Source organism: Bombina bombina, chromosome 9 (assembly GCF_027579735.1).
Source record: "Bombina bombina isolate aBomBom1 chromosome 9, aBomBom1.pri, whole genome shotgun sequence".
Classification (NCBI taxonomy): Eukaryota; Metazoa; Chordata; class Amphibia; order Anura; family Bombinatoridae; genus Bombina; species Bombina bombina.
This window is the reverse complement of record NC_069507.1, coordinates 88,405,972-88,423,471: the sequence shown is the minus strand read 5'-3', so window position 1 is coordinate 88,423,471 and position 17,500 is coordinate 88,405,972. Positions and strand designations below refer to the sequence as shown.

General features: G+C 35.0%; 1 protein-coding gene across 5 annotated transcripts in view; it reads left to right on the top strand.

The window, feature by feature from the left end:
* Window positions 1-17,500, top strand: part of ANK3 (ankyrin 3) — a 1,320,989-nt gene that overhangs the window by 1,025,346 nt on the left and 278,143 nt on the right. For all 5 annotated transcript variants that reach the window (XM_053692249.1, XM_053692250.1, XM_053692246.1 and 2 more), the window contains exons 18-19: window positions 5,891-6,088; window positions 8,347-8,445. In XM_053692249.1, the coding sequence (XP_053548224.1) occupies window positions 5,891-6,088; window positions 8,347-8,445 (297 nt within the window). The remainder of the gene's footprint in view (window positions 1-5,890; window positions 6,089-8,346; window positions 8,446-17,500) is intronic.

Here is a 17,500-nt window from a genome sequence, read left to right as displayed (position 1 = left end):
CACCTGAGACCTCATATCTTTGAGCCTTTATAACTTTTTTGCAATATTTTAGTTTAATCATTTTTATTAGTGTTATTATGAATGCAAATGTACTTTTAAATGCATTTTTTATGTGTTTTGTAAGACTTTTTTGTTTTGCAAAACAGTTAACCAGAGCTCTGAGGTTGCGCTATCCTGACATACATTAACTTTAATTGCGCTCAAGCGATCATGTTTACTTGTAATACGAGTGATACATCCGATGCGCATAAACATCCGTGATAAACACGATAGCACTCGCGCCTAATTGTTAGCGTGCCACTTGTAATCTGGCCCAAAGTGTTTCTTTCATGATTCAGATAGAACATGCAATTTTTTTTAAAAAGTTTCCAATTTACTTCTTTTATAAAATGTACTTTCTTTCTCTTGGTATCCTTTTTTGAAAAGCAGGTAGGTAACCTCAAGAGCATGCACTTCTTTGGAGCACTATATGGCAACAGTTTTGCTAGAATATTTTTAACAAGATTATAAATTTACAAGAGCACTAGGTGGCAGCGATTTTTGCTGTGATGCACTGACACCAACACAAAAATAGAAGTATACTGAAAACTTTTTAAAAAAACTTGTATGTCGAATCATGAAAGAAAAATGTTGGGTTTCATGTCCCTTTAAGACATGCACACTCTTGAGCCTCACTGTGCTCTCATGGAAAGGAGCTCAGTTTCAGCAAAGGATACCTAGGTAAATTAAATGATAGAACTAAATAGGAAAACATTTTTGTATGCGTCATCTGTATTTAAAGTGACTGTCAACACCAGAATTGTTATTGTTTAAAAAAAGATAGATAATCCCTTTATTACCCATTCCTTAGTTTTGCACAACCAACAGTTATAATAATACACATTTTACCTCTGTAATTACCTTGTATCTAAGCGTTTGCAGACTGCCCCGTATCTCATTTCTTTGGACTGACTTGCATTTTAGCCAATCAGTGCTCACTCGGTAAATTCACATGCGTGAGCTCAATGTTATCTATATGAAACACATGAACTAACACCCTCTAGTGGTCCAAATGCATTCAAATTAGAGATGGCCTTCAAGGTCTAAGAAATTAGCATATGAGCCTCCTAGGTTTAGCTTTCAACTAAGAATACCAAGACAACAAAGCAAATTGGTGACAAAAAGTAAATTGGAAAGTTTTTTAAAATTACATGCCCTATTTGAATCATGAAAGGTTTTGTTTGGACTTGACTGTCCCTTTAAATCATGAAAAATTAATTTTGGTTTCCATGTCCCTTTAAGGCAAGAAATATGTCCCTTTAAAACATCTAAGTATCAGAATGAGAAGGGATTACTCAAAATAAGATTATTTTACATTAACAGATCATCATATTATTAGGAACCTTTCAAGCTGCTGAAATACAAACAGTGTGATTATCCTCTGTTTTACTGTACTCTGTGACTAATAAAAGTGGAATCCATTTGGCACCAGGCTAATATTAGAAAAAAAAAGTAGTCTGTGGTCAGTAGCAGGCAAATTCGATATCTTCAGTATTCCACTGTGTGAAACGTATCCGCACTGACCTTTATGCGAATGAAGCAAATAAATGCCATTGAAGTGGTGGCCCAATATGAAGACGTTCTATTTAGGCAGCTGAATTCTGTGGAATCAGAGTTAGATAAACCATCCTAATATCTTTTTTTTTTCTCTTTGTGTTTGTATTGCATGTGTATTTATTCAGGAGATATAAACAGAGCAAAAATAAATGGTTTTCTCTGACGTGTGTTACCAGAATTGTGTTGGCAGCTCATTAACATCAATATTCTGCAACTGGGTTACACAACGCTCTTGGTACAGGAAATTATTTTATCAATTGTAATATATTTAAATTGGTTGATTTCTGGAAGACCTCCTTCTGTGATTTTGAAACCCATTCATGAAACTAATAAATTGAAGTTGCAACACTGAAACTCAAAATTGACAGAATTCATAGAGATCTTTCTGAATGAAAGTGAAAAAAACCTCTCTTTACAAAACCGTGAACTTTAACATATGCACAAAAGAAAACTTGAAAACCCTTAAAGAGACATTAAACACTAAATTAAATGATAGATAGAATGATGCATTCAAAGAAAAGATTAGTCTGATAATCACATGTAGCTGTATTTTTTTAAGTTTCATTAGCTGTTTAAATATTGACAAAATAAGTGTAAAGTTTTAGTGTCTATAAAACAATGGGAGCTGCCATGTTGTAACTTAGGTTACCTTGACTGCTGTGGCCAATTAGGGACAGTTATAAATAGGTCACTAGAGTGTGCAGCCAATGGCTGTGTAGAATATAACAGTGTTCTGCACTTCCATTTGTAACAGGAACTGAAAAGCTCACAATTTCAGAATGGAATTAGAAGAAAAGGGGACAAAATTAATAATGAAATTATATTGCAGACATTTTATATATATATATATATATATATATATATATATATATATATATATATATATATATATATATATATATATACAGTAGGGATGGGCAAATGTTTCTAAAAATTTGAAATTTAAAACGAATTTTGATACATTCGTTCGTTCAAATCGAATTTCGAATGTTTATATAGCATTCTATTTTCGAATTTTCGTTTTCGAATTTTTCAATAAAATTAGAAAATATTCATTCGAATAATAGAATGTTTAGCTATCTATTCATTCAATTTAGAAATGTAATATTCGAATTCGATGTGACATTCTAATTTGAAATATTATTTCTAGTCTAATACTGTAATGTAATATTCGAATTCGAATGCGACATTTGAATTCGAATGTCACATTCGAATTCGAAATAGTATTTCTAGTCTAATACTGTGTTTTATAAATGTAATATTCAAATTCGAATGTGATATTCGATTCGAATGTGACATTCGAATTCGAAATAGTGTTTCTAGTCTACAATTGTGTTTTATAAATTTAATATTCGAATTCAAAAGTGACATTTGAATTCAAATGTGACATTTGAATTCGAATGTGACATTCGAGAACTGTAAATAACATTCGAAAATCGAATTTTTAAGAATATTCGTTCTTATCAACATTCTATTATGTAAATCGAATTTCTACAATAACATTCGTTCTAACATTCGAATTCGAATATAAACACATTCGCCCATCCCTAATATACAGTTTATCATTATATATTACCATCTCAAAGTGTTTAATGTCCCTTTAACAAGAACAAAATGAGACAACCTTATCATCTTTGAAATAGAAATAAGAGTGAGAGGATTTACTTCGCAATCTTTATAGATTTTGCATGTTTTTTGCTTAAAGGGACATAATACTCATATGCTAAATCACTTGAAACTAATGCAGTTTAACTGTAAAAAGCTGACAGGAAAATATCACCTGAGCATCTCTATGCAAAAAAGGAAGATATTTTACCTCACAATTTCCTCAGCTCAGCAGATTAAGTTCTGTGTAAAAAGTTATACTCAGCTGCTGCCCAGCTGCAGGTACACAAAAAAAAAGAAAAGAAATGAACAGCAGCCAATCAGCATCAACAGTGCTGAGGTCATGAACTCTTTTACTGTGATCTCATGAGATTTCACCTAACTCTCATGAGCTTTCATAGTAAACTTCCTTAAACTGAATAGGGAAATAAGATGAGTGTGCACAAAAGCTCACTCCCTTAGCTGTCCCGGGACAGACATACTGATTTGCTGCTTAGAAGTCCTTTACAATGGGATGTGGCTACTGAGGAACTTTTGAGGTAAAATATCTTTCTTTTTTACATAGAGATGTTCAGGTGATATTTTCTAGTCAGCTTTTTACAGCTATGCTGCATCACTTTCAAGTGTTTCAACATTTGAGTTTTATGGCCCTTTAAGTGTAGGCAAAAAAAAATCCTCACCACGTCTCTAGATTGCCCCAGAACACACACCGCCAACCCTTGAGGAACCTTTTGTTCTTTTCAGTGAGACAACTTTAATAAAACAAAACTATGAATAATGTACAGTCTCAAAGATTTACATAAACTGTTTTGTTTCCCAAGTGTTGTAGTTTTCATTACTCTTCTTCCACGTTACTAGAGGTTTGCTTTGATGTATTTCCCAGCCATGATGCATTGATAGGATGGTCCAAGTTTGGAAGCTCTGCAGGGACAAGGGAGCAAGCCCTGCTTTTATTGAATGATGCCGGCAGAACGGCTAACAGGAAGTGGCATAGAGTGCAATGTAGTCATCTCTATATTGTGTAGCCAGGGTTAATAGGGACAAGGGAGCAAGCACTACTTTTATTGAATGATGTGGGAAATACAATGGCTAACAGGAAGTGGCATAGAGTACAATTCAGTCATCTCTATATTGTTTAGCCAGGGTTAGCAGGGACAAGGGAGCAAGCCCTGCTTTTATTGAATGATGCGGGCAGAACAATGGCTAACAGGAAGGGGCATAGAGCGCAATGCAGTCATCTCTATATTGTGTAGCCATGGTTAGCAGAGACAAGGGAGCAAGCACTGCTTTTATTGAATGATGCGGGCAATACAATGGCTAACAGGAAGTGGCATAGAGTGCAATGCTGTCATCTCTATATTGTCATACAAGGGTTAGCAGGGACAAGGGAGCGAGCCCTGCTTTTATTGAATGATGCGGACAGAACAATGGCTAACAGGAAGTGGCATAGAGTGCCTGTCATCTCTATATTGTCATACAAGGATTAGCAGGGACAAGGGAGCAAGCTCTGCTTTTATTGAATGATGCGGGCAGAACAATGGCTAACAGGAAGTGGCATATAGGGCAATGCAGTCATCTCTATATTGTCATACAAGGATTAGCAGGGACAAGGGAGTGAGCCCTGATTTTATTAAATGATGCGGACAGAACAATGGCTAACAGGAGGTGGCATAGAATGCAATGATGTAATCTCTATATTGTGTAGCCAGGGTTAGCAGGGACAAGGGAGTGAGCCCTGCTTTTATTAAATGATGCGGACAGAACAATGGCTAACAGGAAGTGGCATAGAATGCAATGATCTAATCTCTATATTGTGTAGCCAGGGTTAGCAGGGACAAGGGAGTGAGCCCTGCTTTTATTAAATGATGCGGACAGAACAATGGCTAACAGGAAGTGGCATAGAATGCAATGATGTCATCTCTATATTGTATTTTTGTATTGCCTGTGTTTAACCCCTGTAAATGGGTTAAACACATATTTTAAATAAGCTCCAGAGGAGAAAGGCACTGCTAGGACCTAGCCGGTGAGCCAATGACAAGAGGCATATATTTGCAGCCAGCAATCACCAGCTAGCTCCCAGTAGTGTATTGCTGCTCCTGAGCCTACCTATGTTTGTTTTTCAACAAAGTATACCAAGAAATGTAAGTAAATTTGATAAAGTAAATTGAAATGTCTCTTAAAACTGCTTGCTCTATGTGAATCATGAAATTTTAAAGTGACATTCGGCTCAAAATTTAATTGCACATAGATGGATTACATCTTTGAAAATAAACATATTTGAAATGCACATGTGTTGACAAGCAATGCTTCTAGTAAAAGTTATCACTGTTTTCGTGTTAGCATATTTCTGTGCACGTGAAGCATAGCTAGATATTCTCAGTGCACCAGCATTTTAAATACAGCAGCTGCTTAGATCGCCAGTGGGGGCTTGTATCATGTCACCAATTAACAAATTGAGTCATTACCAGACAAGCATCTTAGGCTCTCTGAGCAAGTGCAGTGTTTAAAATGCTGGTGCACGGCGCATACTTAAATACATTTTTGAAACTGCTATAAATTTCCCTTTAACATGTACTTATTGTAAACAAAATAACTCCCAAAGGACATTTTTGAAAGTTTAGAACTAATATTGTCATTCTTTTAATATGCCACCATCTAGAACCAACAACGTGTTCACTTATTTTTGTAGAATGGCTACACGCCTCTTCATATCGCAGCAAAGAAAAACCAGATGGACATAGCTACCACACTGCTTGAGTACGGCGCAGATGCCAATGCAATTACAAAGCAAGGAATCTCCCCAGTACACCTCGCGGCACAAGAAGGTCACGTGGACATGGTTTCCTTGCTCCTTACTAGAAACGCCAATGTCAATGTCAGCAACAAGGTATGAAGACTACAGTAACTTAAAGCCTATAAGAGCAAATATTATCATTTACAAAATAATTTAAAGACGTAAATAATGGAAACCTCAAATATATTTTGAAATAATTTGGTGACTGTTGCTTCCCGTGAATATTTTGATGCAACACGTTATATATAGTAACCTAGTAACATAGTATATGAGGTTGAAAGAAGAAAAAAATCCATTGAGTTCACCATATAAAGATCGTACCTGATTTACAATAAATAAGCTGACAATTGAACTACATTAATACAATTAGAATGTCAACCCATTTGACACAAGCAATCTCCATGAATCTTGTTTTTAGCCAAAAATGTATCAAAGCCATTCTTAAATGTATCTAAGGTATTAGCATTGACATCACTACCTCCTTAGGTAAGGGGTTCCACAATTTAATTGCTCGTACAGTAAACAAAATTTTTACGTTGCTGGGGATTAAATAATCTTTTCTCTAGCCTTATACTATACCCAATTTGGCTAACCTCTCCTCCTATTTTAAAGGGACAGTCAACACCAGAATTTTTGTTGTTTAAAAAGAAAGATAATACCCTTTATTACCTATTCCCCAGTTTTGCATAACTAACACAGTTATAATACACGTTTTACCTCTGTAATTACCTTGTATCTAAGCCTCTGCAGACTGCCCCCTTATTTCAGTTCTTTTGACAGACTTGCATTTTACCCAATCAGTTCTCACTCCTTGGTCACTTCATGTGCATGAGCACATGTTATTTTTATGAAACACAAGAACTAATGCCCTCTAGTGGCCAAAATGCATTCAGATTAGAGGCAGTCTTCAAGGTCTAAGAAATTAGCATATGAACCTCCTAGGTTTAGCTTTCAACTAAGAATACCAAGAGAACATTGCAAAATTGGAGATAAAAGTAAATTGGGAAGTTGTTTAAAATTACATGCCCTATTTAAATCATGAAAGTTGTTTTTGGACTTGACTGTCCCTTTAAATCACCCATTTCCCTTATTAGGTTTGTGGCCCTTCTCTTAAAGGGACAGTCAAGTAAAAAAAAACGTTCATGTTTCAAATAGGGCATGTAATTTTAAACAACTTTCCAATTTACTTTTATCACCAATTTTTGCTTTGTTCTCTTGGTATTCTTAGTTGAAAGCTAAACCTAGGAGGTTCATATGCTAATTTATTAGACCCTGAAGTCCGCCTCTAATCTAAATGCATTTTGATAGTTTTTCACCACTAGAGGGCATTAGTTCACATGTTTCATATAGATAACATTGAGCTCTTGCACGTGAATTTACCATGGAGACAGCTCTGATTGACTAAAATGCAAGTCTGTCAAAATAACTGAAATAAGGGGGTAGTCTGCTGAGTCTTAGATACAAGGTAATTACAGAGGTAAAACATGTATAATTATAACTGTGTTGGTTATGCAAAACTGGGGAATTGGTACTTAAGGGATTATCTATCTTTTAAAACAACAAAAATTCTGGTGTTGACTGTCCCTTTAACTTTTTCTAATTATGCAGTGTTCTTTTTTAAAATTGGTCTTCAAAACTGCACTCTGTGAGGTCTTAATAGGGATTTATATAGTGACAGAATTATATAGTGACAGAATTATGCTTTCTTCACTTGCATCTATACCTATTTTAATATATGCTAGTATTCTATTAGCCTTAGATGCCGATGCCTGGCATTGCACACTCATTTTTAGTTTAGTTTATCAAATTCCCTTGGTATCCATTATTGTAGAGTAAATCTAGGTTTAGGAGTGTGCACGTGTCTTTATCACTCTATGGCAGCAGTGTTTGCAACAATATATGTAGCAATGTTATACATTGTTGCAAACACTGAGTGCAGTATCCTGAGCACACCTAAATTTACTCTTTAACAAAGGGTACCAAGAAAACATAGCAAATTTGAAAGAAGTATTAAACTGAAAAGTTTTTTTTTTTTAATTGCACACTAAATCATCTAAACCATGAGCATATCATTTTGACTTTACTGTCTCTTGAATATTTTATTAACATAACATCAATTAAAATAACAGTATAATAGTGTATAATGCCACAGCCTCAAATTATAAAATTTTGCATGTCTTTATTTTACGGTTATTAAAATTGACATAATATTTTGTTTTCTGAGTTGTGTTTTTATGATTTTTAATATAATACAATTATATATCAGATCTGATTCATATAAAATGAATGTAGCAGGAGCCAAAAGAACTATATAATAAGTGTGTGGGGGTTTTTTTTGGGACGGTTTGCAGAGTGGACTGACACCTCTTCATCTCGCGGCTCAAGAGGACAGAGTAAGCGTGGCAGAAGTGCTGTCCAATCAAGGTGCCGTTATTGACGCAACAACAAAGGTATTTTCGCAAAGTGTCTCAGCTTTTACCAGCATTAAAGGAACATGTAACCCAAATGTTTTCTTTCATGATTTAGGTAGAACGTACAATTTTAAACAATGTTCCAGTTTTCTTCTATTATCAAATTTGCTTCATTCTTTTGGTATGCTTTGTTGAAGGAGCAGCAATGCACTACTAGTTTCTAACTGAACACATGACACTGACAATCGGTATATATATGCAGCCACCAATCAGCAGCTAGGTTCTTTGTTACTCCTGAGCTCTCCTAAATAAACCTTTCAGCAAAGGATAACAAGAGAAGGAAGCAAATTAAATAATATAAGTAAATTGTAAAGTTGTTTCAAATTGTATGCTCTGTCTAAATCATGAATATCTAATAATGACTTTATTGTCCATTTAAAGGGACACTGAACCCAAATTTTTTCTTTCGTGATTCAGATAGAGCATGAAATTTTAAGCAACTTTCTAATTTACTCCTATTATCAATTGTTCTTCGTTTTCTTGCTATTTTTATTTGAAAAAGAAGGCATATAAGCTTTTTTTTATTCAGAACTCTGGACAGCACTTTTTTATTGGTGGATGATTAATTTATCCACCAATCAGCAAGGACAACCCAGGTTGTTCACCAAAAATGGTCCGGCATCTAAACTTACATTTTTGCATTTCAAATAAAGATACAAAGAGAATGAATAAAATTTGATAATAGGAGAAAATTAGAAAGTTGCTTAAAATTTTATGCTCTATCTGAATCACGAAATAAAAAATTTGGGTTCAGTGTCCCTTTAATCAAGAAGTGTGATGTTGCAAAATGGATACATTTGTTATGTGTTGGAATATTTAAAGAGACATTCCAGCCAAAATTGGAATCCACATGGATGTATTTCAGTTTTGAAACGAAGCAGTATTGTAATTTACATGTATTTGCAAAAATGATTCTAATAAAAACTATAGCTGTTTCAAATGTGTATTTAAGTATGCACCGTGCACCAGCATTTTAAACACAGCAGCTGCAATACTGATGCACTGAGAATATCTAGATATGCTTCACAAGCACATGAACAGAAACATGTTAACACTAAAACAGTGCTAACTTTTACTAGAAGCATTTTTGCCAATAAATTTATATTGCAAATATGTTTCTAATGTGTAATTAATCTATGGTTATTTAAATTTTGAGCGGAATGTCCCTTTAAGATTTACATTTTGACTGAAAGAAGGAATATTCTACCAAAGGATAAAAACCTATACATTAGGCATAGCAGCAAATAGAAAAGTGTTTAAATAAAAATATGTAATTAAACCATTTTTGTATTAAGTGTTTTATTGTTTCTAATTGCATTTAACCCTTGCAAAAGGGTTAAACACAGTTTTCTCCCCAGCACTTTTATAATGGGTGCACTACCCGGCTAATTTTACTAACCACGATGCTAAAATTTTAGCCAATATTAATCTAAAATTAGCTGATATTAAAAAATTTAAATGTTTATTGCCCAAATTATCATTCACATAATTTATATTAAATTATGCAATTCATTTGTGCTTTGAATAGCAGAACATTTTATATTAGAAAGTATTATACTGCCCCCACCTGGCTAACTCATAATGACACCTGGCTAGCCCTATTTTCTGTGGAGAATACTGAAGCACATCAGTTCATTTGCATTTCCAGGTGCAATGTATTCATGCTTCTGAGCAGGTTAAAGCCAGTGAGACAATCAGTAATGGTATACAGCAGTGATTTTCAACCTTTTTTTTGCCGTGGCACACTTTTTTACATTAAAAAATCCTGCGGCATACCACCATCCCAAAATTTTACAAAATCACACATTGTAGCCTAATACAGCATATACAGTATATATATATATATATTGCGGCGTGTAGAGCCGACACTAGACACGTGTTGTGGTGGGTGGGGGTCCTTCCAAGTGTGAACACTGGTCGGGGAAGCGAGCTGCCGCTGCGCTGTTACCCTCAGTCATCATCTCACTCAAAATAAAAAAATGGCCCAGAATAAAAAACAAGCAAAATTTTAAAAATGTCACACTGTTGTCAGTCTGCCGCGGCACACCTGAGGATCTCTCACGGCACACTGGTTGAAAAACACTGGTATACAGTATGCACACTGCACTGTCTGATTCCTGTTAGTTAAGGGGGCATACAAGTGCTCTAATGTGTTATATACAATCAATAGTCAATAATAAATGCTCTAGCTGTGTGTTTCTCCTTTGCAAATGGGGTTAAACACATAGTCAAAGTCAGCTCCAGAGCAGCAAGGTTCTGTTGGGACCTAACTGAATGCATCTGGTGAGCCAATGCCAACAGGCAAATATTTACAGCTTCTAATCACCAGTCAGCTCCCAGTAGTGCAGTGCTGCTTAAGAGCAAGTCAGTGTTTATACTGCATTCCAGTACCTTTTTTCCATTTAGTTTGAGAAAAATTACAAACTGCTGAAATGTTAAACCAATCACCAAGAAGCATGAACATGAAATATTTCGATGCTCTGGCATTGGTCGGTCAGGTGTTGCGGAGGGGAGGAGCTAGCAGGTGAAGGTGCGCTGCTGCTCCGTGTTGGCTTCAGCTAGAAGGGAACCATACCCTTCCCCCTCAACGCTATAGCCATAGCCCAGAATTGGGGCTTGAATTCGGGACAACGGATTCACTGGTTGGATAGTGGAAAAAGTACAAGGCTGGAATAAAACCTACGGACACCTTATACCTGACAGTTAGCAGTGAATGCACTGCTGGATACCAGGAGTTTGAACAGCCGGTTCCCTGTTATCAACAACCAAAGGTTATCTATAAGCATCGGCTGCGAAGATGGCAGCCTGGCAAGGTAACAGGAAAATTTAAGAAGCAGAAGTATTACATGATGCCAAACATCAAAAGTGTTTTCCTAATTGAAGGACGGCTGATGTAGATACTGCTTGCCTACTTGCCTGTTTGCTGCATCTCAGAGTTTTTTCTACGCTGAATACTGTGGGCTTGGAAAAAGAAAGGACCTACCTGTGAAACAGCCCGCTTGGTTCTGGGTTGGAGCGGGTATGTGGTGACCGGAGTACCAGGGTCTTTTGCTTCTCCCCGTCTTCTTCTTGTGACCTCAAGTGTACGGAGAGTGTGTCGGCTCCTGGTTGGAAGAGGTGAAGGTAGCGGATTACGTCATCGCCCACTGCCGTCTCTCTCGCCTCAGTCCGGTGAAGATTCCAGTGCGTGGCGTGCCTCGTCTGCTGCAGAGGGAGAGCTAGGAGTGGGCTCTCCTCTAACAGACAGGGATATTGCGGTGAAGACCATGAGAGGTACGGTAAGCCCACACTGTGGAGTTTAAGACTTTTTTTTTTTTGCTGGCTGGACTTAGACGGGACAGTTGTACAGAACGAATGCCCCATTTTGTCTCCTGTCTCCCCCTTCACATTTAAACCTAAGATAAAGGAAGACTGCTAAGGGGAGAGGTAGGGAGAGGAAAGGTGCGAAGAAGGTGGATAAAAAGGAAATTAAAAAAGACTGATTTGAGTACTACACAAAATACACAGAACTTTGACTGGGATGACCTAAGATTCCGGATCTTTATATAACTGACTGCTTTCGGGCAGAAAGTGTTTGCAAATAAATTTTACTAAGGGCTGTGTTCACTATACTGGGTAGGCTGAAAATCTAAAACAAAATCTAAGCAAACAGGGAGAAAATAATTTTTTTATTTTTCCACTTTTTTGATAGATTTTGTGAAGAAACATTTGAAATCTTTTTTTTGCTGTTGTTCTATGACTTCTGTATGGTTCTAGAATGTTATCTGATTAGGATGATGTGTATTAGAAAAGGGAAATATATGATAAGTTAATGGTAAGAGGGAATTTATCTAGTTAGGATTGTTTGCTTAAGGTAATTTTAAGTTTCCCTATCTGGCTAACAGAGGCTGGTCTTATTTTTATTCACTGAATTGTTAGCAATAACGAATTCACTTTAAAAAAAAAAAAAAAAAAAAAAAAAAGGGGGGTTACGGGGGGAGGGGGGAACACTTTTTCACTGCTGAAAGTTTTTTTTTTTCTACACTAGGTGAACTTCACTGTATTAGGCTTCTCTTTTTTTTTTTTTTTTTGGGGAGTAAGTGTTACACTCACATATATGGATAAGTTTATGACACAGACAAAGAACAAATCTCCAGCAATGGCAGCCAGGAATAGGGAAAAAAAAAACAAAGGACAAAGTGAAACAATAGCTGAGATAAATAACGAGAGTTTTAATCAGATAGATACCCAGACATTGATTAAAAATATATCAGAGATCTTTATTCCCCAGTTCGACCAGGTCAGAGCAGAAATATCAGGGTTAGCAACTGAAGTTAGGCAATTCTCTAGAAGGTTGTCTGAAGTAGAACAAAGGATCTCCGACATAGAAGATAACAGTACTATAAATGAGTCTAAAATAACTAAAATGGAAAAAAGCATAAGGGATTTACAGAATAAAACAGATGACTTAGAAAACAGGGCCAGACGAAATAATCTCAAAATAATAGGTCTTTCTGAAAAAACACAATACAAGGATTTAAATAAATTTATATCAGTTATTTTACCGGAGATGTTAGGAATCCCTGTTAATGAATTACCCTTTCTGATTGAGAGAAGTCATAGGATAGGACCATTAAAAGAAGATAGGAGCAACGATAGGCCGAGGCCCATAATCGCAAAATTCCTCAACTTCCAAGATAAACTAAAGCTGCTTCATTATTATAGGAAAAAAAGGGAAGTGATCATTGAAGATAGAAAAATTTTAATCTTCCAAGATTATTCAGCAGAAGTTTCAAATAAACGTAGAGAGATGGCACCAATATGTACCCAACTAATAAATAATGGGGTGAGCGCTACTTTAATTTATCCTGCTAGGATCCGTATCCAGGAGGCAAAGGGAATAAGAATGCTTGAAAATACAAATGAAGCTGAATTATTTATGAAGGGTATAAAGTAAACTAAGGTGTACTGGTTATAAGTGAGAATTCAGCTGTTGGGTTTGACTAAAGAGAATTTTGAAATATCACGGATGTTTCCACTCGTCCGTGCACCATGTAGAATTTTAAGTTTTTGGGGGGCGGCCGGGGGGGGCGTTTGTGTTTTTTTTTTTTTTTTTATTGCTTTTAAACCACCCTATCTCTTTTGTACATAAGCTATGCTAGGTTGTATTAAATTTACCTCGTGGTATGTAGGTGGAATTACCTCCCCCCTAAAAAGGAAAGCAATCCTTAAACAGCTCAAAATATTAGGAACTGATATAGCTTTACTACAGGAGACCCATTTAAAAAAGAAAGAGTTGGAAAAATTGAAAACTAATTGGGTTGGTACAATGGTAGGTACTCCCTGTAAAAGTAGAAAAAGAGGAGTAGCTATCCTAATAAAGAAAAACTTAGAATTTAAGATAAAGACTTGTTTTTTAGACCTAAATGAGAGATATATACTTTTAAAAATAGAAATGCTGGGGAAAATTATTACAATATGCAATATATATGGACCAAATGAACACTCCCCTAAGTTCTGGGCAGATCTTCAGACACACATATTGGTTGAGGCAGAGGGTTTACTCATATTAGGGGGAGATTTTAATATGGTATGTCAAGTACCAATAGATAGGTTTAGAGAAGGGGAAAATATTAAAAAAAGTAAAAGGGATAATCTAGAATCCAGACTTCTTAAAAATCTTATGAGTAATCTGAATGTTAAAGATATATGGAGGGAAAATAATCCTGTGAGTAAAGATTATACCTGTATGTCAAAAACACACAAGACCCTCTCTAGAATAGATATGTTTCTAATCTCGGAAAAATTGTTTGATGTTGAGGTAGATACCACAATAAGAGACGTGACCCTATCAGATCATGCTCCTATAACACTAAATTTGAAGATAAAGACGTATAATTCAATAATTAAAAGGTTTCGTTTTCCAACATATCTATTGGAAAACGTGAAGTTTAAAACATTTTTAGCGGCAAAGTGGCAGGATTACGCTCGTAATAATTCTGAACATTTTAATAGACCTGAACTCTTCTGGGAAGCATCTAAAACTGTAATAAGAGGAGAAATCATAGCATACCTATGTATGATTAAAAAAAAAAAAAAAAAAAGAGAGAAGGAAATTACTAGAAGGCTCACGCAAACATATAATAGAGTTATAAGTGAATCTTCCGAATTTAACTGGAAGAAATATAGAGAGGCCAAAGAAGCAAGAGATATATGGCTGTTAAATAACACCGCACAACAAGAGATTAAAGCCAGTTCAAAATACTTTAGATACGGGAATAAATCTGGAAAATTACTTGCGAAATTGGCTAATAAAGCTAGGGGTCATAACTTTATCTCTGTACTGAATAAAGAAGGTGTAAAATTGAACAAAACAGAGGAGATTATGAAAGCATTAGAAGAATATTACCAAAAGGTATATAGTGCTGAAAATTTAAATCTTGGTAATAAAGAAAAATTTTGGTCTAATTTAAAACTCCCAAGGATAGATAAGGGTGAGATGAATAAAATAATAGAACCTATCACAGAGAAAGAAATTGAAAAGGCGATAAAAAACCTTAAGAATAACAAGTCTTCTGGCCCAGACTTATTGCCTAATGAGTATTATAAAATTCTATCTGACCACATAATACCTAATCTTAAGTCTCTCTTTAACTTTTATTTTTGCGATGGAAAAGATATGTCAAGTAGTTTTACGTCTTCCTGGACTTCCTTAATATTAAAACCAAATAAAAAAAGTGATCAAATGGACTCATACAGACCCATATCTCTCTTAAACGTAGATTATAAGATACTAACTGGCATAATGGCAGAGAGATTCCAAGTGATACTCAAACATGTAATACATAAAGATCAAACTGGGTTTCTGAAAGGTAGAAACTCTGCATCTAATATTAGGAAAGTTTTTCCTGTTTTAGACCATTTTAAGAAGCAGAATGATAGGAGGACACAAGATAAGGAACCTGATGCAGCGATCATCTCATTAGACGCCCATAAAGCCTTCGATTCCATAGAATGGAATCACTTATACACTTCTCTAAAGCAGTTTGGTTTCCATGAAAGGATAATTAAGCTGATTGAAAAACTTTACAATTTTCCTCGTACAGCACTATTAGTCAATGGTCAAATTTCGGGTGAAATAATTTTAAAGAGAGGTACTAGACAAGGGTGCCCTTTGTCACCTTTACTATTTGACATTGTTATAGAACCTTTAGCATGTGTTTTGAGAGAAAAGATAGAGGGAATTAAAATGGCGAAATATGAATGCAAGATTGCCCTATATGCAGATGATTTGCTTCTATTTGTAAGTAACTTGGAAAAAAACATCCCTATAATAATGGAAGTAATAAATAATTTTAGTACGTTTTCTGGATATAAAATAAATTCTAGCAAGTCGGAATTAATGATGATCAATGGACAAATTGGAACAAAAATTAAGGAATATTTTAAAAATTCACCAGAAGGTATAAGATATTTAGGAATATACATATCTAGATCTGAAGACAGGTGGTATAGTATGAATTTTACTCCGTTATTCAAAAAAATAAGTGAAGACCTTAAACTCTCTATCTTGGGAAGAATAAATTTATACAAAATGATAACCTTTCCCAAAATACTTTATATCATGCAAAATATTCCAATACCAATCTCTAAAAAAGACCTAAAAAAATTGCAACTAGATATTCAAAAGTTTATTTGGAGTGGAAAGAAATCTAGAATTTCAATGAAAAAAATATCTTTATCGAGGGAAAACGGGGGATTTGCCCTCCCGAATCTAGAATATTATAACTGGACAATTCTGAGCAGGATAGTAATAGAATGGTTTACTGAAGTAGCATATTACACAATACCTGAAATAGAATTAAATCTATTCTCTCCAATTAAAATGATAAACTTTTTGCATTTACCAAGAACGGAATTACCGAGCGAATTGAAAAGGTTAAAGACGTTATATTTTCCTATTTGGGCATGGCAAAAAATATGTGAAAAACTCAAGGTGACATTTAGAATATCCAAATATTTGGAAATTCTGAATAATCCGGCTTTCCCTGAAGGCGTAAATTCTGTATTATTTAAAAATTGGGAAAGAAAAGGTCTTAAATATATACATCAAATTATAAATCTAGACAGAAAATTTGTGAAGTCCTTTGAAATGTTAAAGGAAGAATTTGGCCTGATTAATAAAGAATTCTTTGCCTACCTTCAAATTAAGCATTATATAGATAAATTAATTAGGAACAATGGATATGAGTGGGGTTGGGAGAGATTAGAATCCTGGATAGGAATGGTTAAACACGGAATTTATTCTATATCACCATGGTATAAAATGTTATTAATACAAGAAGGAATTGCCAACTTAGAGCATATAGCTGGAAAATGGAGCCCCCATTTCCAGATAGATTCAGATTACCTAAAAAAATCAATACAGAGTGTAGCTAAAATAACGGTATCCGAGACATGGAGGGAGGCGCATATAAAACTACTCTATAAAACCTACTACACTCCCAAAAAAGGGTCAGACTAGGGATATAAAGAGTTTGATAAGTGTCCCAAGTGTAAAATAAAAGCAGCAGACCTTATACATATGGTTTGGGAGTGTCCAATGATCAAACAATTTTGGCGAAAGATTGAATTCTGGCTATCTAATATTTTGGATAGGCAGATCTATTTTAATATAGAACAAATTATCTTCTTGACTTGTGAAGATCAGACTCAAGATATCAAATTGGGAAATATAGCGATATTAACTGCTAGAAATATCATATTTAAAAATTGGAAAAATAAAAAAAAACTTAGTTTTGTAGAATGGAAGAACTTTTTAATGAAACAGATGATATTAGAACAATATGCAACACAAGCATCTAAAGAAAATGAAGTAAAACTGTTTCTTATAAAGTGGGGTCCCTTGATAAGATCTTTAGGTAAAACACAACAGGAGCAAATTCTGTACCCATTTAGGGATATTACAATAGTCATCAATTGGATGGAAGACATATTGTCTTAAGAAACAGGGTGAGTTGTTGGTTTTTGTTTTTGTTTTTGTTTGTTTTTTTTT